Source organism: Heloderma suspectum, chromosome 3 (genome assembly GCF_057233095.1).
Source record: "Heloderma suspectum isolate Gila_16-S chromosome 3, 16-S_ref, whole genome shotgun sequence".
In the NCBI taxonomy this organism is placed as follows: domain Eukaryota; kingdom Metazoa; phylum Chordata; class Lepidosauria; order Squamata; family Helodermatidae; genus Heloderma; species Heloderma suspectum.
Window position 1 is genome coordinate 270563124 of NC_139460.1, and position 25590 is coordinate 270588713.

General features: G+C 45.1%; 1 protein-coding gene across 1 annotated transcript in view; it reads left to right on the top strand.

The window, feature by feature from the left end:
- The first annotated feature begins 7472 nt into the window (after positions 1-7472).
- KY (kyphoscoliosis peptidase) overlaps positions 7473-25590 on the top strand; it is a 40549-nt gene continuing 22431 nt past the window's right edge. Inside the window, exons 1-4 of the mRNA XM_084846944.1 lie at positions 7473-7688; positions 15478-15540; positions 21481-21528; positions 24526-24600. Of these exons, the coding sequence (XP_084703070.1) occupies positions 7547-7688; positions 15478-15540; positions 21481-21528; positions 24526-24600 (328 nt within the window). The 5' untranslated portion in view covers positions 7473-7546. The remainder of the gene's footprint in view (positions 7689-15477; positions 15541-21480; positions 21529-24525; positions 24601-25590) is intronic.

Here is a 25590-nt window from a genome sequence, read left to right on the forward strand (position 1 = left end):
TATTTTTATGTTTGTATAGTTAAATAATGCTATTTCACATTAAACAATGAAAAGAAAAGAAAAACAATGCAAGGGAACCAGTAATTAAACCACCCCCTACCTCTGTCGGAACAGAAACTGGCATTGAGGCAATTGAATCTAGTTCAAAGGGCAATGACGAGTCAAATCATCAATCATTCCCCTGTAGGGTTGCCATATGTCCTACTTTACAGAGGACAACCCTCTATATGAAGCACTGTCCAATCCAAGTCCAGTTTAAAGATAAAAAACCATCAGAAGGAAGAGCCAAGCCTTGAAGTTGCCCATCAACAGTTAGCACCTGAACAGCAGTTGAGATCACAGTCTTCCCCACAATGGTGGGATGTCCTATATTTCTATTTAAATTATAGTAATTATTTCTATATTTGCATCTATACATATAAATTAGCCCATGCAAATTTCATGCACATCTGTATCCTCTTTTGTCCTCTTTTTTTTTGATGATGCATTTCCTCTTTTTTGGTGATGCAAAAGTGGCCATCCCCAGCCAACAGGAAGCAATAGAACAGGTAGGACCTGTGAACAGGAAACTTTTAATTAACACTGGAAAAGACCTGGAAAAGCAATGCCTCAGCAGCACCAAAGGGTTGTAGTGTGGAAGGAACACCAGCATGTGGTGCCAGCAGTGAAAAAGGCAAAATCCATATGTTACGATACTGGGAGGGGAGATAACTTTTCCTCTGGGTTGACCCCTTCTTTATATGGGTTCCCCAGGAAAAGAATCTGATAGGCTGCCACCAGTCAGGATGACCTTCCTGACATACCCTATTCTGTCCAGCTGCTTGGGGAATTTCTGAGCCCTACTGCCAAGGATCTCTTCCTTCAGCCCAGACCTAGGAAAGAAGAAAAAGAAAGGTGCTTTGGACTTTCCTTCCCCAAGCCCAGAAACAGAAAACTTTCCAAAACCCTTCTGAAAATCTTAAAATACAAGCAGTAGCATTGTAACCATGCAGCCTTTCATGTGGGGAAGAGTTCAGTGAGAAATCCCTTTTAAAACAACACAGCTGAATGTCCAATGTAAAAAGGAGCTTATTTAGGGGGGAAAGGAGTCAAAGAACAAATGCAGGCGGAGGGAGGGGGGAAATCAAGGTAGGTAACAATCACACACATGCATAGAATTCCAAATAAAATTTAAAAAAATCAGTCTAACATCTCTAATCACATTATCTACTTGAGTACAGTCTTGGGTCCCAGAGCTGAGTTTATTGCTGAGAGGACAGTCTGAGAGACAGAGCACATCTGGGTTCCAGTTAGATGGTATATAGGAAAAGCTCTAGAAGGACTGAGGGGATCCTTTTTATAGGGATCTCTGCTCAGTAAAAGCCAGCCCCTTTGCAAAGACTGATGGCTGGTCTGTCCAATAACATGATAGCCTCCATTTCTGATGTTAGTGGTCTAGCCAGCAAATCCGAAAATTACCTAGTGGCTGGACCCACCTTCTTAACGAGGGTAACTTCCAGCTCAAAAGCCCAAGGTGGTTGGCACTAGTCAGCCTGTTCAAGAAAAGTGATGGAGGGAGCAATCCTATGGCCATTAGTCAGCAGCTAGACGGCCATAGGATATGTGGGTTTCCAGGAACCAACCTCGGACCCCGTGCTCCAAGGTCGGTTCCTGGAGAACTGACCTCCCCCCACTTCCGCACTGCCTCACAGGCAGTGTAGAACAGCCCCGCACTCCACACTCGGAAGAGGAGTGTGGAGTGGCCAAAATGGGGCATTCTGGGGGGGTGTTTCAGGGTGGGGAAGGCAGAAGTGTCAGTACCACACATCCTATGTGTCATCCAGCAGCCTCCTCCCCTGCTCTGAAATCAGCTGTCTAGCTGCAAATGCAGGGCAGGAGTAGGGATGATGGAGAATTCCGCCACAGACTCCAATGAGGCCGGGTTCTAAGAATCCGCCCCCCCCCCCCCGGAGTCTGCAGTGGAATGAAAGACTCACTTCCACCACCCGGGGGAATCCGCACGGGGCCGGATCCTACCTGCTGCCGGCTGTCCGCTGCCGCCTGTCCCATGTGCTCCTGCCTGTCTTTGGACACAAATTGCATCCGGCGTAGCGGACGCCATTTGCGTCCCTGCCGTGTGCCGTGATAGGCTACGTAAAGATTTACGTAGCCTATCATGGCACACAGCAGGGACGCAAAGAGCACGGCAAAGAGCAGGGACGCAAAGACTTAAAGATTTATGTAGCTTATCACGGCAAATGGCAGGGACGCAAATGGCATCCACTACGCCAGATGCCATTTGCGTCCGAAGACAGGCAGGGTGGCAGTGGACAGACCCGGCCGGAGGCTGTGCAGACTCACCGCATAGCGGAGCCAGGTGGGCAGGATTCCGGGGGGAGGGGGGAACAGATCGCCTCCCCCCCGCGGACCCCCCGGCGGACTTGGAGATGAGTTCCGTATACCCCTAGGCAGGAGAAGCATGGAGGGAATGATCCCCTCCATGCTTCTCCTGCCCTGCATTGGATAGGCGGTCGCCTCCAAGTTCGGAGGTGGTTGCCTATCCCCATAGGATTGCACCCTAAGGCTTTGTTCACATTTTGGAGAACAAAGACATGAGATACAAGGCTAGATAAAACTGTTCAGGTTGCTCAGCAGGGTGCAAGCTGACCAGATGCTCTAGGGGGCACCGTGGATCTACATCAGAAGTAGTGGTTTGTCACACTATACTAAGGAGTAGTAGGATAGGGAGTGAAAATAAAATTCTCAGTATCATAATACCTTTAAATAAATTAATGCAGCAGCCACCTTTGGAAGACTGTGTGCAGTACAGCTCCAGTTGACATCTCGAGAAAATATTCTAGAAGTCGAAACAGAAAAGGTGCAGAAAAAGGCAACCAAAATTCTCAGCAGAATCATCCGTATGACTTTAGTTGAGAAAAAAAGGCAACTACAGGGCAGGAAGGTAGTGGTGGGGGAACAACATAATCAAGGTTTATTTTTATTTATGTATGTATTTATGCCAAGAGATACAGCACTCAAGGCAGCTTACACTCATAAATAAAACTAGATTAAAAGAATTAAAAAATGCATTATGATACAATGAAAACACAGTAACAACCGAATAAGAACAGCAGCCAACCCAGCAAACCCACTTACACACCAAATTTGCCTAATTTGTGCAAATTGTGGCCATCCTTTGCACAAATTACAGCTGTAATTTGCAGAACGCAGTTCCGCAAAAGTAGGGAAAGTTCCCATATTTCAGGAACAAATCCCCACTAGGATCACAAAAGTAACTGAGGAATCTGTCGGGCCCTAAAAGGGCCAGATTTTCTGGCAACAGACATCCTTAGTTCCAATCAAGCAGTATTATAGTGGTTCGCGGCCTGTTACATTCTGGGCCAGGGAGAGAGATGGTGGAACCCTCGGTAGCACGCTGTGACGAGTTTGCGCGGCACTTTGAGGATAAAGTCGCTCAGATTCGTCATGAATTGGACACAACCATTAATGCAGTTCCATTGGTAGAGGCGTTCAGAGCACCGTCTGGTCCAGTTTTATTGGATGAGTTTCAGTTACTGAGGCCTGAGGATGCGGACAAGGTGCTTGGCCAAGTCCGATCGACCACTTGTGTGCTTGACCCTTGCCCTTCATGGCTTATTAAATCAAACAAGGAGGGGTTGTCCGGCTGGGTCCAGGAGGTTGTAAATTCCTCCTTGAGAGAGGGAGTGGTGCCTGCTGCTTTAAAAGAGGCAGTAATTAGACCACTCCTGAAAAAGCCTAACCTGGACCCAGAGGATGTTAACAATTATAGGCCAGTGGCCAACATCCCCTTCCTGGGCAAGGTGCTTGAGCGGGTGGTTGTAGGACAGCTCCAGGCACTCTTGAATGAAACGGATTATCTAGATCCATTTCAATCGGGCTTCAGGCCTGGTTTTGGAATGGAAACTGCCTTGGTCGCCCTGTGGGATGACCTCTGCCGGGAGAGGGACAGGGGGAGTGCGACCCTGTTGATTCTCCTGGACCTCTCAGCGGCTTTCGATACCATCGACCATGGTATCCTTCTGGATAGGTTGTCTGGGTTGGGAGTTGGAGGCACTACACTACAGTGGTTCCGCTCCTACTTGGATGGCCGATTCCAGAAGGTGGTGCTGGGGGATTATTGCTCTGTGCCATGGCAATTGTGCCATGGGGTTCCACAGGGCTCTATTCTATCCCCCATGCTGTTTAACATCTACATGAAACCGCTGGGGGAGGTTATCCGGAGGTGTGGGCTGCGGTGCCATCAATATGCGGATGACACCCAGCTCTACCTCTCTTTCTCATCAAAACCAGGTGAGGCAGTGGCTGTTCTGAACCAGTGCCTGGGCACGGTAATGGACTGGATGAGGGCTAATAAACTGAAACTCAATCCAGACAAGACGGAGGTACTGTTAGTGGGTGGTTCGTCTGCCCGGCTAGGTGATATTCAACCTGTTCTGGAGGGGGTTGCACTCCCCCTAAAGGATCAGGTTCGTAGTTTGGGGGTGCTCTTGGATCCAGAACTGTCACTTGAGGCACAGGTGAACTCAGTGGCACGGAGCACTTTTTATCAGCTTAGGCTGGTATACCAACTACGACCTTATCTGGACAGAGATAGCCTAGCTACAGTTATCCATGCTCTGATAACTTCTCGTCTGGATTACTGCAATGCGTTATACGTGGAGCTGCCTTTGAAAACGGTCCGGAAACTTCAGCTGGTCCAAAATAGGGCAGCAAGATTGTTAACATGGACTGGCCTGCGAGCTCATATTACACCAGTACTTTTCCAGCTGCACTGGCTGCCAGTCCATTTCCGGGCCCGATTCAAAGTGCTGGTGTTAACATTCAAAGCCCTTAACGGCTTGGGGCCAGGTTACCTGAAGGATCGCCTCCTCCCATATGTGTCTGCCCGGACCTTAAGATCATCATCAGTGGCCCTTCTCCATGAGCCCCTGCCGAAGGAAGTAAGGCAGGTGGCTACTAGGAGGAGGGCTTTTTCTGTTGTGGCACCCCAGCTCTGGAATGAGCTCCCTAGTGAGGTTCGCCTGGCGCCTACATTGTACTCCTTTCGGCGCCAGGTGAAGACCTTTTTATTTTCCCAGGCATTTTAGCTTTCTAAATTTTTATCTTTGCTGTTTTAAATCTGTATTTTAAACTCCTGTACTGCTGCTAGGTTTTATTGTGGTTGTATTGTTATATTGTGGTTTTAATGTTCTATATATTTTAAATTGTTTTATTGTGTGTTGTTTGGTTTTAGTTTTTGTGAACCGCCCAGAGAGCTTCGGCTATTGGGTGGTATAGAAATGAAATAAATAAATAAATAAATTACAAGTATTACTGGTAGGAATGGCTGTGAAGCTTTCCCCACCCCATCCCTGTCTTTCTCCTACTCTTCTTTTTCCCTGCTCTTTCCTCACCCTGATTTTAATGAGATTTGTGGGCAGGAAAACCCTATCCATGTCCTCTTCCTTTCTCACTTGCTCTTATTTATTCATTCATTCATTCATTTCATTTCTATGCCGCCCAATAGCCGAAGCTCAATGGGCAGTTCTTGCATGGCTGCCCAGCAAAATGGCCCCTTGTTGCTGCCGTCACTGAGGAAAGAGCAGGGAACAAGAGGAGGAGGAGAGAGACATGGGGGTTGGGTTGCCAGTAGTGGCAACAGGCCATTTTGCTGGGTGTTGCTGCACAGGAGCTGATGAGAAAAGAAGAGGAAATTGGGGCTGAGTGGCGGGTTCCTTGCCAGTTGGCATGCTGAAGGCATGAGATCAGGAGGAAGAGGAGGAGGCTGAAGTAGCTCAACAAAACCACCATCACCCATCTTTCTCATCCTCCTCAGTTATTTTATTTTTGCGGCTACTTCTGACTACACACATACAGTGGAGCAGAGCTCTGAATTGTTATTTTTAAACTTCTGTTTCTGTGCACCATCAAAGGCGTGCATGTGGTCAGCTGAGTAAAATAACCCCCCAAACCTCCTACCACTTCTCCTGCAATTGCATTTATGTGTGACACTTGATTGTGTTACAAACATGGTGGATACTGCACTGTATTCACTAGCATGTGTCACCACACCAATTAATCCTTTTTACAGAAATATGCAAAAAAAGTAACCTTAAAAAAAAAGTAACCTTAAAAAAAAAAAAAGTAACCTTAGTGTAGATCCTCTCCTAATCGTGATGGCTATATGCAAGGTTCAGAGGCAGGCCCTATGTCTCTGAATGAGTACCAGTTCCTGGAAGCAACAATGGCTGAGGGTTATTACCTTCATGTCCTCCTTATGAGCTTCTAAGAAGCACACAGAAGACAGAACTTACACATGCAAACAGTCATTGTCCCAAACTCCAGCAGCAACTGGTACATGAGGACTCCAGACTAGTAGAAGGTAAAGCCTGGGTAATTTCCGAACAGCAACAAGGGCTCGCATGCAGTCGATGAATGAGTGCTGCAAAAGTTCAAACAACTGGATAGTTGTGTTTCATAGTCCTTCAACCCACAGGTGTTCCAAATCCCCCCCCTCGCGCACCCCCCTGAGACCACGAGCCAAAGATCACTCAACTGCCAGCTCGGACTGTGACAGGATGGAGGCCCAGGATATATTTAGAAAGGATTCTTAAGCCAGTGTACTTTCCCCATTACAGTTGCTGGTAGGTCGCTCATAATTGCTAAACCATACTGCTTGTGTTCCTTCTTGGACCTGGATTGTTGGACCGGGGAAAGTGAAAATGGTTGATATTTCCAGCTTTTCCACGTTCCCAGCCTGTGTCTCCAACAAAAACGGAATCAAGTGTACAAGTCATTGCAGAAACAGTGCACTGTTGGAGAAACAGCATGTGTGTTTTTGATGTGCAAAGATATGATCCTTATGGTTTAAAAACGAGGTGGCTTCTAAAAATGATGGGGATTGCCCATTTTATCCCATGGTGTGACACCAAGAACTTTCCATCACAAGTGCGTCTCCTATGAGTGCTGCCCTTTTTTGCTGTTTTTAAAATAATTGATTCCACCTCCCACCCCCCACTCCTGCTCAGCTCTTGTTTTAAGTTTCCAGATTGGGTTTGGCAATCGAGGAGAAGTCCTTTTAGGGGATGTAGAAGCTTCACAAAGCAAATTCTCCGCAACGGTGGTGTTAGCAGGATTTACATGTGGGCAAGGGCTTAATGCTGAAAGGGCAGCCAGAAAGGGAGGGGGGTTCCAAAGAGAACATGTTCTGAAACTAGACCCTTCTCTCTCACTTTGTGAAATGTGTCTCCTTCCTCAAGTTTAGGAAACGGATCCCTGCTGGGATTTCCTTTCAGAGGTGACTTGTAACCTTCTCGTTAGGGCAGATTTCTGCAGGGCACCCACAAACAGCATCTTTGGCAGGGCCAGCCAAAAGCTGTGTGTGTGTGTTTGCGTGCAGGTCTGTATGTGTGTGTGCAATTTGAGTGAGGGGAAGCACTTGCTTTTCAAACGGGGGTGGGGGAATACCTACAGCACTTGGCAGCGGCAACAGCAGCAGTAACAGCAATAAGCACTCTGGGAGGAAAGGAGGAGAGGCAATGCTCTGATGGGTACTATGGAGTTTCAAAAGGACTCCAGTGCAGTAGCTCTAGAAATGCTTCTCATAGTCCAGCCTGAGAAGAGGAAGATGGTGCAGAGGTTGCAGATAGACACACAGACAGAGAGCCATGCTTCACACCAAAGTCAAGGTAAAGAAATCTGTATTGACTGGGTAGTGTGCCGGGATGGGCAGTGCATGCAAATTCAGTAGCAAACATAGCGGGGGGGGGGGGGTGACAAGGGAAAGGAGGCAGCAATTTTTGCACATACACCCCCACAAACAATAATTTAATTTAATCAAACTTGGAACATCCCTTTCTCTTAGTTCCTTCTGCAAACTTTTGGCTTAGTTCCTCTGGCCAACCTTCAAGGAAAAAAAGTTGACGAGGTGAATGCTGTTTGTGTACTGAACAGCATGTAAAGCAGCACGAGGCATCTCTGTGTGGCACATAGTTGAGGGCAAACCCTTGCAGCAGAACATAAAGAATAAGCACAAGGAAGTGTATGGTGGTTACGTGGGTAATATGTGCACACTGTCCTATCTCAACGTGAGGTTTTGCAGTGTGAGAAACCTGCAAAGTCTCATTCAGAAAAGGTCCATCTGCAGACACAGCCAGTGTGGGAGTAGGCTGAAAGGGACAGTGATGCTGTAATTCAATCCCCAGTCTGTTGCCATCATAAACAAAGGGAACAAATGCTTGCGGGTCTGTGTGTGTGCGTCCACATGTGTGTGTTAGCCTGCATGTGTGCGATTAATAAAAGGAACATCAGAATGAGCCATTTATAGCTACAGTCGAACAAAAAGCCTGAATCATATTTTGCAGAGGACACAATTGTAATGGAGACTTAAGTACCCTTCTTTCACTATACAGAAAACAGTGAAACAGGTGACCTCAGGGAACGACAACAACAACAAATAACAACAACAATAATAGAGGTTAAGATACTTGATCTTGGAAGTGGCAGAACAGGCATTTCCATTTGCTAGTGCATAACAGCAATGTATTAATTGCATTTATATCCTGCCCTAACACCATCCCGCAATGAGCTCACACGGCTTATGTGGCGCTCTCTCTCTCTCTCGCGCTCTCTCTCTCTCTCTCTCTCTCACACACACACACACACACACACACTTTTACCTTCACAACAACCCTGTGAGTTAGGTTAGGCTGAAAGGAAGCAACTGGTCCACCCAGCAAGCTTCATGGTTGAGCAGGGATTTGAACTGGAGTCAGCCCAGTCCTAGTCCAACATTCTAATACCATACAGGCTCTCAAAATTGAGGCAGAATTGAATCACCAACTTAAGGATGACTCACTGACCTACTTTGCATGTAACAACAACCCATGGTTTGTTTAACCCATGGGTTGTCAAGGCTTTGGACAACTGAGTGAGTGCACTGCCTCCTGCCCACCTGCTGCTTCCACTCTGCATCAGACTTTGAAGCCATGATTTCTTGTTGGGTTAAAACTCTTGGGTTGTTTCCCCCTCAACAACCCAGAGTTCTGGGTTCCCACATCATGCCAAACAACCCAAGAATGCTGTGTGCCTGGGTTGTTTTCTAAACCAGATAAAAGTGAAGGCGGCGAATGGGTGGGAGACAGTGGGCTTGCTCCCACGCAACCCCAATCAACCGTGGTTTAATTAGCACGTGGTTGGATGTTACGTGTCAGCTGGGTTGCTGAGTATTCTGCAGTCCTCTGCTCTATCAGCTGAGCTATTGAAGGATTTAAAGCAAGTGACGGAGGGCCAGACTAAAAGTTCTTCTAATCACACAGAGTGAAGCTGTGTATGATAGGGTTCTTTACTCCAGTGTAAGCATGGCCCCAATTTGGATTGGGACAACTGTGATCCGGTGTGTGTGTGTTAAATCTCCCCCCCCATTTTCATCCCAAAATTACACCTGAGGAGAACCTGTAATTTTGCATACTGCACTACTAATAGTGAATTAATACTAGTATTTCTACTAGGTGGCTTACTACGTGGGCATAAATACACCATTTATGTATTTAAATAATACATAAATATTATTATATTTATAATAATAAATATAATAATCAGCCCCTCACCTGTAACAAGGGGATAATATTAGCCTACCTTTTGGGGTGGTAGTAAGGATTTCCAAGATAATGTACACAACCCACTGTTTATGCTGAAATGTACTATATAAGACTACACTCTTAGTCACTTTAACACCAGGGATATCCAAATTAAATCAGGCAAGTACAAATCTGACTAATCAGGAGCAATATTTATAGAGGCTTATGCTCACATATGGGATAATGATAAGGGAGTTGCTACTGTTATTTGCAGTTTGCTGCCTCCCACCCCGTCATTCACCTCAAGTAACCTTTGGGGAACTGATGGAGAGGGAGGGGCTCATGGGACCTAAGAGCAGACAAAACATTTTTAATTGCTGGGTAAAAGAACTGGCAAACACTAGCATTGTGATCCAACAGTAATTTAAACTGCAATTCTTAAAACTATTTACTTTTAAATAGCCCCATTGGTCTCTGTGGGGTTACTCTAGATAAGGAACATAAAAAGCAAAAACAGCTGTGTTGGCCATAAGAAAAAATCAAAATCCATATAGTCTAATGCCTTTATTAGGCCAATTCAAAGACCACAAAAAAGGTGCAAGCTCTCAAGATCTAGCCTGATGAAGAGATCTGGAGACCTTGCACATTTTTTGTTATTTTTGAGTTGGCCTCATAAAGATATTACACTGTATGGATTCCAGATAAAGAGTTTATGGAGAGTTTCTGCAGCTAAGCTCCATTCAGGACAGCCACACTGTAATCCTACGCACACTTTGGAGCAAGCCCCATTGAACTCTGAGGTTTACTTTTGAGTAAATTTGCATAGGATTGGTCTGCACAAGAGCAGGGGAGACATCATTTATTCCAGTGTGGCTGTAGTCTAAACACTACCAGGGACTTCACTGTTACCTCTCAAGTGGAGCTTAAACTACATCTGAAAATGGCAGGTCCCTGTGTGTAAACCCAGATCTGTCTCAATCATGTAGAAAACAGGGTGCATGTAGGTAAGAGGTGTAGAACCCTTTCCCCTCCCATGACTTACTTCCCTGGATATTCTACCCCCTGGTGTCACTTTTCCCACAGCTGGACTCTTAATACCAGAAGTCATCCCAGCTTAATGTTTATTAATGTCTAATAGCATCTCTGGAGGTGGAGAAGCATCTGGATCAGAGCTGTGATGCAGGGGGAAAGGGTTAGATCCTCTGACTCCTCAGCCCCAGGCCAGATCTATACTTCGTGTCATATCGATACAATCCCATCATGATGATGCAATATCCCCCTTGCACATTTATACCTCATAGTACACACAATGACATCTGTTGCAGTATTTTAGATACGGAATAAAAAGTGAGAAATAATGCTAAAAAAGCAGTATACGCAATGCAGAATGTGCCCCGACAGTATCAGTGCACTTCAATACCGTTAAAAACCACTAGTGTAGATCTAGCCTCGATCAAACTCTGGGGGCTCAGCAACGGTATTTACAAAGAGAATGAAGTCGAGAGCTCCAGGCTGTTTGTACACGAGGCATTCATTGTGTGCTTGTGACTGGTCACCCATAGAACTTCAAGGGTCCTATACACAACATCATCATCCTCCAGGGCACCTCCCACTCTTTCCAACCTTTACTGCATCTTTTTTCATGACGACGAAAGTCCAGCATTTTCCCTCCTCCTGCTATGAACTGTGGTAAATCTATGGTGTATTGATGAATTGGCGCTTTATTGCAGCAATATCACAGCACCACCTAATGGCTTTATAATGAAACATATAGAACTTGCCCAGAAAGAAAGAAAAAGGGAAAAAAACATGTGGAAAGAAGCCGATTGTAACCCTACAAGGAATCCAGAAGCAGCTTCATGTAGAGAAGCCCGCAAACATGGAACTCCCAACTTAATGTATGATTATTTATTCATTTATTTATTTATTGCATTTCTATCCCGCCTTTTTCCTCTTGCAAGGAACCCAAGGCGGCTTACATTATCCTCCTCCATTTTATCCTCACAACAACAGCCCTGTGAGGTAGGTTGGGCTGAGAGTCTGTGACTGGCCCAAAGTCACCCAGTGAGTTTCCATGGCCGAGTGGGGACTAGAACCCGGTTCTCCCGGCTCCCAGTCCTACACTCTAAGACAGTGGTGTAGCTGGGCAATTTTAGACACTGGAAATAATGACCTCAAGGTGCAATCCTATGCATGCTTAGACAGAAAAAAAGCCCTACAATTCCCAGCATTTCCCACCCAACCATGCTGGCTGCATGTAGGACTTTTTTCTGTCTAAACATGCCTAGGATTGTGCTCTGTGTGTGTGTGTGTGTGTGTGCACGTGTGTGTGCATGCGTGCGTGCAAGGGACTTTAGATGGCAATGTGTTTTACTTCTCATATTTCTAAATGTGGTAAGCCAGATCTGCTGTGTTTGGGGCCCTTCCAGCTCATTCCTCAGAGTGGGGTCCTGGACTTCTTCCCCAAAATCCTTCCCTGACTGCAGCAATGTCTGGAGAGAGGGGCTGTAGGGAGGTAAGCAGAAAGTGCAGGGACGGCTCAGACCCCCTCACCTAAGTGCTCATTAAACTGGATCTCCATCTCCTGCCTGGGGCAGATTTGGACATTGCATTAAAGGGGGGCAATATATTAAAAGGCCGGTTCTGTGTTGGTTAGTGGCCATTATTTGAAATGGAAATGCTTCATTTGCAGTATCAAACCATTCCAATGTCCCTTCAGCAGCCTGTTCACTCATTGCTCCCAGGGTTCTGCCCTGGTCAGCTGCAGCAGGATGAATCAATCAAAGCAAGCTGGGCTGTGTGTTTGTTGCCAAACAAGGAAGAGTGACAGGAATGGGTTCAGGAACCAAATACAGAAAGCAATTTTCCCTTGAGCTAACATATTTCAGAAGTTACCCTGCAGATATTTGTTCTTGTTTCTGGCCAAACAGTCACGCATTCTTTCCTTTCAGATGGAGGTGTATATGATTTAAATTACCAGCTGTATAGATAACACAGAACAGAACAGCCCTAGCATTTTAGAAACACAGTTTTTAGAAAGCATCTTGTATGGAAATAAATGGCCAGTTATGGGCCGAGATCTCCAAACTCTCCAAACACTGTTGGCTCTTTAGTCAAGCATTTATCACCAGTTCTACAAGCTGGGCTGTGTCATGATCTTGGGATCACACCTTTACAGCTGCAAAGAGATTTCTTAGTGAAATCTCAGAGTTCAGACATAGATAGATAGATAGATAGATAGATAGATAGATAGATAGATTATTGCTTAAAGCCATAGGCCACCACAATGTACATTAAAAAAAGAGGAAAAGAGGAAAAAAAACAAAGAGCTGAGCAGGACTTCACTGAATATAAAACAGTGCTTCATTGCCTGCATTGTCCTTTGCATGTAGTAAATGATTCAAGACAAGGCAAATTATTCAATTTCCTTGGCACAATCTTTTTTAAAAACAGTAAACACAGCCAGGTTGAAAATGTATCTCTGACTTCATTCAAGCATCCACATATTGAGAAGAGTGAGCTTTTGCAAGCATGCTTGAGGAGCAAGTCCTAATAGTAGATTATATGTACAGAGCCTGCTTACTCTGGGATGTCTGCACAGAGGTAGCAAACATGGATTTTGCATGTCCAAGACTGAGTTCCCTGGGCTGTGGGGAATCCATTACAGTAGCCTAGCATTCTTCAGGCTTGGATTTCTAAGCAGTTTGGTTAGCTTGTTAGTTTATTAATCCAAAATATGAAATATTGCTTTTAATTAAAGCTGCAACATTTAATTGATTAGAAACATTTTGCTGACAAGAAAGGTGCCCTCGCTTAATCAGTCGGCAGACTTCAAAACAATTTTAATTACATTTAATGCATGTAGTTATGAAAATTGTGAATGGCAAATGCCATTTTAGGGCATTCCCTTGTTTGTGAGAGAGATTAGGGAATGCTTCTTCTAAAATGATATCTGGTGTAACACAGGCGTGCATCATTTAAAAACAAAATACACTTTTCTTTGCTGTTTATAACTGTTTTTTTCTCATGTGCAAATGTATGCAGATTAAATAAGTTAATTGATTTCAGCAACGGAGGGAGCTATACTGTGGCCACTAGACACTGTCTAGAGAGTCACAGGATTGTTCAGTTTCTGGGAATCGCGCTCGCCTCCCCCTCGTAGCGGCTGCAGTTCTTTCCGAGCCTGCTATGTCTCCATGCTCAGACACAGAGCATGGAGACAAGGGAAAGGGGGCGGTCCTGGGGGAGGGGAGGAGACTATGGAACCTGCTTTATGCAGCTTCCTATTGGGTCTCCAGGCCCCTTCCCTCCCCCTCCCCAAAGTCATGCCTAGGCAAAAATGCAGGGCAGTGAGAGCACAGAGGAGAGGACCCTTCCGTGCTCCAGCCACCCTGCATGGGATAGTTGGCAGCCTTCAATTTCAGAGGCTGCCAACTATCGACTATCCAGATAGGATTGTGCCTTTAAACTCATACAGTTGACCAGCAAAAATGTCTGTAAGTAGGTGACTACCTTTAATAATTTATATAGTTTTTCTATCTAAAAAATACTTCACATTTTCATCTCAGTCCTCTTAACAACCACCCGGTGAGGCAGTTTCCTTTTTATAAATGGGGAACTGAGTCTAGAGATGCTGTTCTGTGTCACCCTTTGTGAGTCCGAGGACTATCACCAAACCAGTCTCTGATATCTAAATCCCATGGCAGTGTAAGTGTTCGTGCTGCATGCAATATATGGAAACCAGGAACTATTGCAGAATGTAAAGCTTGTTCATTTGTTAAAAGCATTTTCATCATCCTCATGATTATGTATTATCTGCAGAAGTTTCTAAAAGCCAAGAGAGTTTTGAGAAGAGATTCCATTAGTTGTGAACATGTCTTCCTTAACTGCTGTTCCTATCTCCTACTCTTCCTCATCTTTCTCCACTTTCTACCACCTCTGTGCTTTCCAAAATATTCAAAAGCTTGCTGTTTTTATATATTCCAAATGTGTCTGCAAGTTTGTCTGCATGTTTTTATTCTGAAAACATAATCGATATTACCTCAGAGTATATAGTTTCAGTTGTCGGGCTGGACTTGAAGGGCATGACTATAGTTTTAATTGTGGGAGCAAAAAGAAGGAACAGGTTTTAAGGAACAAGAATATCTTCAAAAATAGCAAAGGAAACAAACTCTAAGCATTGGCTGCTGTTTTCTGTAGGAATCAAAGGCCAAATCACCTGGGTTATCCATTACATCAGTGTGACATGACTGATGTTCAAATTACCTGGCAATTGCACTTAAAAGTAAATTTCAGAGTTCTTAACAGTAAATAAAAAATCAGCATAAGCCATATCTCAGAAGGTGGCCCAACATGAAAAGCTATGTCAAAAGTTTCATCTGGGACAGGGCCGGTCCTACCATTACGCAGAGTGAGGCAACTGCCTCCAGTGGCAGATGCTGGGGGGTAGTGAAGTGTCGGAGGCAGAGCTGTGTCTGCCACATGGCCCACTCTGCGACCCCTAAGGTAACCTGCTGGGGAGGGGTCTTATCCTTTGCCCTGGGCAGCAAAATGTCTTGGGCTGACCCTGGTATGGGGATGAAATTTTAGTACAGTTACCAGCAAGAAAGCTAAGCTAAAATCTTTCTCACTGATATGCTAGCTTTCCATGGGCACTATGCAGCAGGTGGGGATTTACAGCTACAATCCTATACCCACTTAGGTATAAACATCATTGAACTCAGTGGGATTTACTTTGGAGTAGTCATGTACAGGATTGCACTGTATAATGGCACTCAAGTATGCAATCACTCACCTGCATTCTGAAGTTGTTAGAAGCCAGGATGGACTGAACCACATGCTGTTTCTGCACACTTGAATGGGCTCTTAGACTCTCATGCTATTATTTACTATTTTCTAGGTTTTCAAGGGGATGGCAATGGAAACAACAAACTAGAACAATACCAAGGAAAGGACCTTCATGGTATGTCACTTTCTCACAGCCTTTGGCTTTTCATGTGAGAAATGCAGTCCTTGTCACACTATATTCTAATATTGGTAAGGGCCAGGGTGTTGAAACTGAGGCGTATGGGCCAAATCCAGCCCACCAAGGTTCCCAATTTGACCTTCTGGGTTCCCCAGAGGGCCATACCCCCTTGTGCCCAAGGGACAATCATTTCGTGGTTTCCTGGCTTTTGTGGAGTTCCTCCCCCATTCTAAAAGGTTGAAATGCCTCTCGTAAGGCCTCTCTATACGAAGCATTTATTGTGCGCCCACGATTCCTCACAATAGTTTGTGGGTGCTTTACATGACGTCATCCTTCTCCCGGGCCTCTCCCATTCTTTGGAAGCATTACGGGGGGAGGGGGGCTCTAACGAGGAATGTCTGGTATTTCTGTGAATGGTGGCATGAAACCCTCCTGTTTTTGCACAATTCTGCTATACCAGAGCACCACCTAGTGGTTGCATAATGGAACACATAGAAAGGCAGAGAAAGAAAACCCCTGGAAAAAGCCAAGCTTAATCCCACAAATAATCTAGAAGTAGAAGCCTCGGTAAAGTGGTGGGCTAAAAGCCTCCTGTAGAAAAGCCCTTAGTTACTGAAAGTAAGATCTTTAAGCTAAAATATGCTGGTATTTTGGCCTTTTGCCTCTGGCCCTACCCACAGTTGGAATGGAGCCCCTGACAGTTTCCCCAAAATTGAATTTGGCCACTAGGCTGAATGAGATTCGACACTCCTGGGTTAGAGATGTAATTGTACTATGTTAAGTGAGGTTTGACCATTTTCTCGTGCAAATGCTGCCTCTCCTCCCAGAGAGTGGTAACAATATAATCATAAACTAAATAACTGACAATCTGCTAACCTTCAATGGCACTGCAAAATCTGTGCTCATCCTGCCTAATGGTATTGCTGGCCCTGATATGCACAGCAACATGATGGCTGCAGCACCTTTGGGTATCATGCATGCACATTAAAAAAAAAGAAAAAACATAGCAGAGAGCAAGCAGTGGCAGAATTCTTCAGGACTGACAGGAGCAGGTCCCAGGGCACTGGCAGAGCCAGCAATTTTTGTCCGGGGGGGCAGGGGTGTCAGTTTCAGGGAGAGGACTCCCAAAGCCCTGAGTACAGAAACAACCAATTTCAGATATTAGCAACCAGAATGTAAAAACCAAATATTAGGCCTCGCACGCAACCCTATCATGTAACAGACGCTCCCATTCTGCTAATCTTAAACCACAGTACAGGCGACAGGTATCTTTTGCCTGCTTCTATGCAAGCAGTGACTGAGTGGGGATCCTAGCGAAGCAATTACCTTGCTATTACCCAGGAGTCCGGGTGTGACATTTTCAGATCAGAAAGGGAAAACAGCTGTTTGGCTTTACCACTGAATCTGACTTGAGTTTACACAGCAGCTTCCACCGCCTCTCAGATTATCAGCTGCTGATCTCCATTTGCATAATGAATCGCCAAAAAACTTCCTGCACCAAGCACAGAGGTGTCAACAAATCAATTTCAGGCACTGTGGCTGGATTACTGTACTTGTGAAGTCTGACACAATGAAGCAGCCGGTTGTCCTACAGTATTTCTGAATGCTATGATGTAATTGCAGATTGAGCCATATTAAAACAAACACATGGCCATCACACACATTGCAGTGATATCTCATCATTCATGGGTCTGAGCCATGCCAGCCATAAGATATGTGGGACCCAGAATGGCAAATGCATTTCTGAAATGCTGCAGCTTCTCTCTGGTGACTGTCAATATACAGATCTTTGAAAGAGTATGAGTACAACCTGAGGTATTCATTTATGTAGACCAATTCATCTTGAGCGCTCGGGGAGTGGAAGTGAGGTTTGACAACCATTTTAAATCAAAATCAGATCTAGAATAATGTATATGTTAAAATATAAGGCTAAACAAACAACAGCTGGAGCAACTGGCCCTTTTTACAACAGGGGTGGGCAGAAAGTAATTCTCCAGATCTTTTGGACTTCAACTCCCAAGGTTTCTTGACCATTGGCCATGCTGACAGGGATTTCTGGGAATTGAAGCCCAGAACATCTGGAGATCTACCTTCTACCCTCCCCTGCTTTACAAGTGTTCTGCAAATGAATGGAAGGGGAATCGGGATTATGCCTGCTGTCTCCTGGACCAACTTGCATGCATTCATCTGAAGTCTGAACAACAGAGTCTACTTTTACTGCATTTCTACACCAGGCTAAAATCCCACAAATTTACTGGGGCTTTCTGCTTCCATTTTAAATGCAGGATCATGACGGGTTCCCTTTACATGCGCTTCCCTTCCCCCACACCCTTTCCCCCCTTATCTGTGTTTTTCTATATGTTTCATTACACAGCCACTAGATGGTGATGTGGTCTAGCTCCTCTTATTGCAAGATTTCCTCTTTTCACGAGGGAACGCAACACGTTATAGTCTGATAGCTCATTATCTCTGATCTTTTAAAAAATGGGATAAAGGTCACTTAGCACGGGAGACGCACTGGAAGTTGATGATATCATGTAAAGAACCTGCAAACTTCCAATAAGTAACCAATCTCAATACTAGGATAAAAGCCCCGTGTGCAGAAGCCCTTATACAACTACACATATGTTCATGGACCCTACTTTTCACAGGATTTCTGATCACACTGAGAGAACTATTCTATTCTCTTTGAGAAATCATGGAGGACAGGGGAAGTGCCAGATGACTGGAAGAGGGCTAATGTTGTCCCTATCTTCAAAAAGGGTAAAAAGGAGGAACCTGGGAACTACAGACCAGTCAGTCTGACATCAATCCCAGGGAAAATTCTGGAGCAGATGATAAAGCAATCCATTTGTAAGCACCTTGAAAACAATGCCATGATTACTCGAAGCCAACATGGATTTCTCAAAAACAAGTCCTGCCAGACAAATCTGATCTCATTTTTTGATCAAGTCACCTCCCTTGTAGACCGTGGGAATGCTGTAGACATCATATACCTCGACTTCAGCAAAGCTTTCGACAAAGTGCCCCATGATATCCTGATGAGCAAACTAGCTCAAAGTGGGCTAGATGAAACAACTATCAGGTGGACCCACAGTTGGCTACAGAATCGGACTCAAAGAGTGCTTTTCAATGGGACCTTCTCAAACTGGGGAGAGGTAACAAGTGGGGTACCGCAGGGCTCAGTCCTGGGCCCAGTGCTCGTCAACATTTCTATTAATGACTTGGAGGAGGAGGTGCAGGGAATGCCAGGGGGGTCATAGACCCTCTTTTGGGAGAAGACTAAGCCAAAGTAGGAACTGAGCACCTCTGCCTTTTCTTTGTCATCTGTTATCGTTTTGCCATCCTTATTTAATAGCTGAACCACCATGTCTTTCCTCTGTCTTTTACTATGCATGTAGCTGAAGAAAGCCTTTTTGTTGTTTTTAGCATCCCTCAGCTCGTTCTCAGCTTTAGCCTTCCTGACGCCATCCCTGCAATTCTGTACTACCTGCCTGTACTCTTCCTTTGTAGCTTGGCCTTCTTTCCACTTCCTATATGTGTCCTTTTTTGTTTTCAGGTCATCCCTAAGCTTTTTGTGAAGCCACATTGGCTTCTTCTGTTGTCTTCCACCTTTTCTTCTTGTTGGAATTGTTTGTAATTGTGCCCTGAGAATTTCCCTTTTTAAAAGCTCCCACCCATCTTGGACTCCTTTTCTCGTTAGCGTCGCTTGCCATGGGACCTTACTGATCATTGTTCTGAGTTTATTAAAATCAGCTTTCTGAAAATCCAGGGTACGCATTTGACTACACTCAGCTTTTGCTTCCCTTAGAACCAAGTACTCAAGTACAACATGGTCGCTTTCCCCCAGAGTTCCTGTAACTGCTACTTTATCCACTAAGTCATCTCTGTTGGTTAGGATCAAGTCAAGGATAGCCGATCCTCTAGTTCCTTCCTCTACTTTCTGTAGGAGGAAGTTACCCGCCACTCAAGTCAGGAATTTCCTGGAGGGGCCATGTTTTGCAGAATTTGTCTCCCAACAAATACCAGGGAAATTGAAGTCCCCCATTACTACTACATCATGCTTCCTTAAAACATTGGCTATTTGCTTTTCAAAAGTTTCATCCTTGTCTTCTCCTTGATTGGGTGGCCGGTAGTAGACTCCGACCACCAGGTTCCTTTTATTCTTTGCTCCATTTATTTTGATCCAGATGCTCTCGATGGGGCTACCAAGCTCCTCCTCCTGTATTTCTGTGCAGAGATATGTATTTTTCACATACAGTGCAACCCCACCTCCCTTTCTGTTCCTCCTGTTCTTTTGAACAAGTTATATCCTTCAATTGCTGTATTCCAGTCATGAGAGTCATCCCACCAAGTCTCAGTTACACCTATCAAGTCATAATTTCCCTCTTGTATTAAGAGTTCAAGTTCATTCTGTTTGTTTCCCATACTCTGGGCATTAGTATATAGACATCGAAGACCATGTGCTTCATAGTCTGGCTTTCTTCCTATATGTGTCTGAAGACTATTATTGGGCGCTATTAGAGCTGTTCTCTCCGTTGCAGTGCATGAGCCTACGTCCATTGTTACCCCCAACTTTACATCTCCCTTCCCCATAGGATTCAGTTTAAAGCCCTCCTGATGAAGTTCTTCATGCTGTGGCCAAACACATTCTTCCCAGCCTTTGTGAAGTGCAACCCGTCCCTTGCACACAGCCCATCTTCCAGGAAGTACAGCCTGTGGTCCCAGAATCCAAATCTCTCACGTCGGCACCACCTTCGTAGCCAGTCATTCACCCGGAGTATTTTTCATTCCCTTTCTGTCCCTCTTCTGACTACTGGAAGGATGGATGAGAAAACTCTCTGGGCCCCAAAGTTCTTGAGTTTCCTTCCCAAATCTTCAAAGTCTGACATGATTTCTTTGTAGCTCCGCTTGGCGGTATCATTTGTTCCCACATGGATGAGAAGAAAGGGATACCTGTCAGTGGGCTTTATGAATGCAGGCAACCCTTCAGTCACGTCTCTAATCCATCCTCCTGGGAGACAACATACCTGGCGAGTCCACGGGTCTTCGCGACATACTTGGGTCTCGATCCCACACAGCAAGGAGTCTCCCACTACCACCACTCTTCTCTTCTTCTTGTTGTAGGTAGGCATGGCGGAGAATTCCGGCACGGATCTTGGTGAGGCCGAATGCCAGTGCATTCGGCCCCCCGAAATCCATGGCGGAACGAAGCCCCACCCCACCCCTCCACCCCGTGAAATGGGCCCGGAACGGAGCATCTACCTGCTGCCATCTGCACTGCATTGCGAATGGCAGCCGCGTCTGCGACCGCCTTTGCTTCTTCCATATAGCCGTGATAGGCTACGTAAATACTTACGTAGCCTATCACAGCTAACGCAGGGACGCCATTTGCATCCCTGCGGAAGCTGTGATAGGCTACGTAAATATTTTCGTAGCCTATCACAGGCCGGCGTAGGGACGCAAATGGTGTCCCCTACACAGGACGCCATTTGCGTCCGCACCAGCCCGGCAGCGGCTGGAGGCCCCGCTGTAGGTTGGCCTGGCTGCGGAGCGGAGCCAGCAGGGCAGGATTCCGGGGGGGAGGAAGGGATCGCCTCCCCGCTGTCAAGGATTCCAGGGGGAGGAACAGATCGCCTCCCCCCACCTGCGGAACCCAGTGGAGCCAGGTAAGCGGGGTTTCATACAGCCCTAGTTGTAGGCCTGGGTTTCATCGCCTCTGTTTGACTGACCTTCAGCCTCTGTTTGACCCAGAGAGCTTCGGCTATTGGGCAGTATAGAAACAAAATACATACATATATACATGCAAGAACTAGCCCTGCTGGGAGTTGAGGAGATTTGTTTCTTCTAATATTTAACCTACATTTGCAAGGACAGATCCAGTCACCACAGTTTCATAGCCCCCTTCTCACTGCAATGCTTCCTTTCTATCACCAGGCTGTGCAACTCAGATGAAGCAAGTCATTACATCCTGCTCAGCCCAAGGTATGTGGTAAAGGGATGAATTATTTGATAGCTTCCTATGCTGGTGTTGCAACTTTTTCTGAAAAAAGCCTTACCACAGAATATTATAAGAACTGTAATGCACTTGGAGATGATTTAATAAGTTGAAAACAGCAAGGTATTTTGGAAAGTCACCATGTCATCTCTGGTTGTAATATATATATATATATATATATATATATATACACACACACACTGCATTACGTGGGAAGGCAGAAGGGAAAATCTTAGCTGCTAATCTAGATAGTCCCAAAGATGGGATAGAGAGCTATGTAATGCAATCTCAGAAGCATTATAAGCTGCATTTTTTTTCTCATATGACCTGTTAATATAACAAACATTTAAGGATTCAGAATTAAAGAATTTCATTCATTAATGAAAATGTTCAGACTATAAAATGAAGATAACCTGGGACATATTTCAGCAACGTTCATGGTTATTAATTTCCACATCTGCAATGGAACCAGTCATGGTTGTCATATGGTGCGGTTGCCACACAGAGGCTGTTCTGAGTGGCTTCCAAACGTAATAGTAATTCAGCAGTGTGAGAGACTGACATCCACCAAGGACAGGCACAGCTTTTTATGAATTAATGTAAACCATTTACGTTCAAAACACAACTGAGGCTTAGAGCCTCTAACTATAGTCATCCATTTTAACAGTAACAACAACAGGGGTTCTCCTTCCCACGGTGCCTCTGGGGAGGCAGATTGCCCTCTCCTATAAATATTAACGCTTCCCTAACCACAGTACTGTTGCATTTACTTTATCACACCAAGCAATAATTACGTGTAAACTGGCTCTTAATATTTAGAGGTGACGTACAACATACTGGTCTGCAAAGTGATGACCACTAATTTATACTGATACCTGAGATCCTTAATGAAAACAAATGCATATTCTATCCAGGGATGACATTTATAAAGATATAATGACTTTCAAATAGAGGCAGATTGTTAGAGCACCCAAGGTAAACACATCTGGAATCTACCTTCCATTAAATGAATTCTCCCATTCCAGATGTCCACCATGAATCTTCCCTTCACAATATTCATGGGAACATGAGAATTGTTTAGTTGGACCAGAACAAAGAGCCAGCTAGTCCAACACTCTGTATCCATAAGAGGTTTACCAGATGTCCCTGGGAAGCAGAGCATGATGGAGACAGAAGGGCCATAGCTCAGTGGTACAAGACTTGCACTGCATGCAAAAGGTCCCAAGTTCCATCCCTGGAATCTCCAGGTCGGCCTGAGAAAGACTCATGTCTAAAGTCTGGAGAGCTCCTGCCAGTCACAAAAGACCAACCTTCCCAAACAAGGCATCCTTCAGATGTGTTGGGACTGCAGCTCCCATCATCCCCAACCAACCTGGCCAATGGCAGTGTTGGTTGAGGGTGATGGGAGTTGTAATCGAACACATGTGGGTGGTGCAATTTTGAGAAAGGCTGCTGTGGATAATACTGTGCTAGATGGACCAATGGGCTGACTTGGTATTAGGCAGCTTCCTGACATGATTTTCAAGTCATGAAGACAAAATTTGGTGGCTGGCTTTTATTCTGTTTCCTGTTTGTTGATGGGCCTGCAAAACTTCAGCGATCCCGTGGCATTTTGCTGCAAACCTTTTTCTCAAAGTAGTAGTATTATAGGCATGATTGTAAACCATGCCTTGCAGAGAAAGATTAGAAAGAATTCCTAAATGAAAACAAAAAGAACAGCATTTGCTTCTTTAAATGGAAGGAGGAAAAATGAAGGACTGACAGAGCAATTACTTGACTTCATTGCCTGCCAAAAGACTACAGAAAATTGTGAAGTACATTTGCAAGTGCCCAGCAGCTCCCAGGCAAATTTCCCTGTTTGATGAGGTGATATCAAGCACAAAGGGGTAGGGGCGTGGGGACAGCTGTCATAATAACATGTCTTGACTTGCGGAAGGCACTGAGTCTCTCGTGGCCCCTTTCTGAGATAGTTTGAGAAATGTGCATTGGCTTAAGATAGAGGCACATCCTAAATCTTTGAATAGCTTATCCTGAAAGCATGCATAAAGGTAGCATATTTATATGGGAAATCGGCTCATAAAAGGTAATTCTGTCTCTTTTAATACTAAAGTGATGGGCAGGAGAATAAACAATGAGGATGGGGGAAGAAAGAGATGGTCTGAGGTTTTGGTCTGTTTAACAAAAAGTGAATATTAAGAAATAAAATTGTGACTTGGAGAAATTGTGTTCTCCGTGTGTGTGTGTGTGTGTATGGAATAGGATGGCTGCTTACTCATCACCAAAAAAGAGGGCAGATTTACATCAGTCTTTGGTTATTAATATATATCTATATCGATATCTATATCTATATCTATATCTCTACATATTTAGAAATCATTATTAAATTTAAAGAAATACACTAAATCTCACCATAGTGGGGAACACTGTGACCAGGTGACCTGTGTACCTGCTCGGCCTGCTATCCAGGTATAACTTCAAGGCCCTTCCTCTTCCTTTTTATGGTTCTTTATCTTTAAACTGGGCTTGGAGTGGACAACCCTTCAAATAGAGCACTGTCCTCTGACCGGTCTGCAAATAGAGGACTATCCTCTATACAGTATGACATATGGTCAGACTAGGCCCACTGTAACCTCCTTTGTCTCTTGAAGTCCTTGAATGGGGCATAGAAAGCTGCAGTGGAAGGAGGAAATCACCAACAATTGGACAGAGGCAGCTCGCTTGAACAGGAAGTTGCTCACACAAGCTGCTGCTGCCGCCCAATTTCCGGCAAGCCCCGCCTCCCACTGCAGCTCTCTTCCCCACCTCCCAGGTCTTCCCCAGTTCACTGATCCCTTTGGGGCACACGGGAGGCTGCAGTAGAGAGGTTGAAGTGTCTGTGCCCTTGCAGATACAACCCAGTAAGCTTATATACAGCCCAATATATGCTTATATATTGAATTATTTTTCCCAGGATCGACCATCTTCAAAATTGTTCTTTGTTATAGGAACCCATGTGACAGTGGAAGTACATGCTAGAAATTCCACCCCACAGTTATTCAAGAAACTCTCCTTTGGGAAAGGTATGTAGCTTTTATAAAAGCAAGAATTTTTTAAAAGGTAAATTGTATTAGATTAAATTATATCAAATTGTAGTAGAGAGCTGGTGTAGCGTAGTGGTTAAGGATGCAATCCTATGCAAGTTTACGCAGGAAAGGCTTACAACTCCCAGTAGCTGTGGGTCTTCTTTCTGTCTAAGGGTGCAATCCTACCGGGGTAGGCGACCACCTCCAAACTCAGAGGCGACCACTTATCCAGTGCGGGGCAAGAGAAGCGCGGAGGGGATCATCCCCTCCGTGCTTCAGCCGCCCCACATTTGCGGCTAGACAGCTGATTTCAGCTGTCCAGCCGCAGGAAGGCAAGAGTGGGAGAAGCAGTTGCCGGACAACACGTTGGATGTGTCATATCAGCATTTCCGCCTTCCCCGCCCCGGAACGCCCCGTTTTTACCGCTCCGCACTCCTCTTCTGAGTGCGGAGGGGAAGAAGGTCACTTCCCGGAAACCAACGTATCCTATGGCCGTCTAGCTGCTGACTAGAAGTCATAGGATTGCTCCTTAAATATGCATAGGATTGCTCCCTAAACATGCATAGGATTGCACACTGAGCTATGAATCAGGAAGTTCCCAGTTCAAATCTCACCTTTGCCACAAATTCACCTGGTGGCGTCAGAGAAGTTGTTTTCTCCCAGCCTCAGTCCCCCCATCTGCAATATGGAGGATAATAATACTGTCTTACCTTACAGGGTTGTTGTAAGGATTACAACTAGATAAAGCATATGAAGCACTCTGAACACTTGAAAGTGCCGTAGAAGTTGTTAATAACACTAACATAAGTGGCATTGCAGAACAGGCAGGAAAGGGGCTGTTTCTGGGCTATTGCCAGATCCAAAGTTTGTGGTGTACAGCAACAGGCTGAACGCAAGCTCCACTGCCAAGATGCCTCCACTAAACAGACAGTCTCAGCATGGATCATCCATTGGAGACAAAGTGTGCCTCCACTCAGTGTTCCCAGG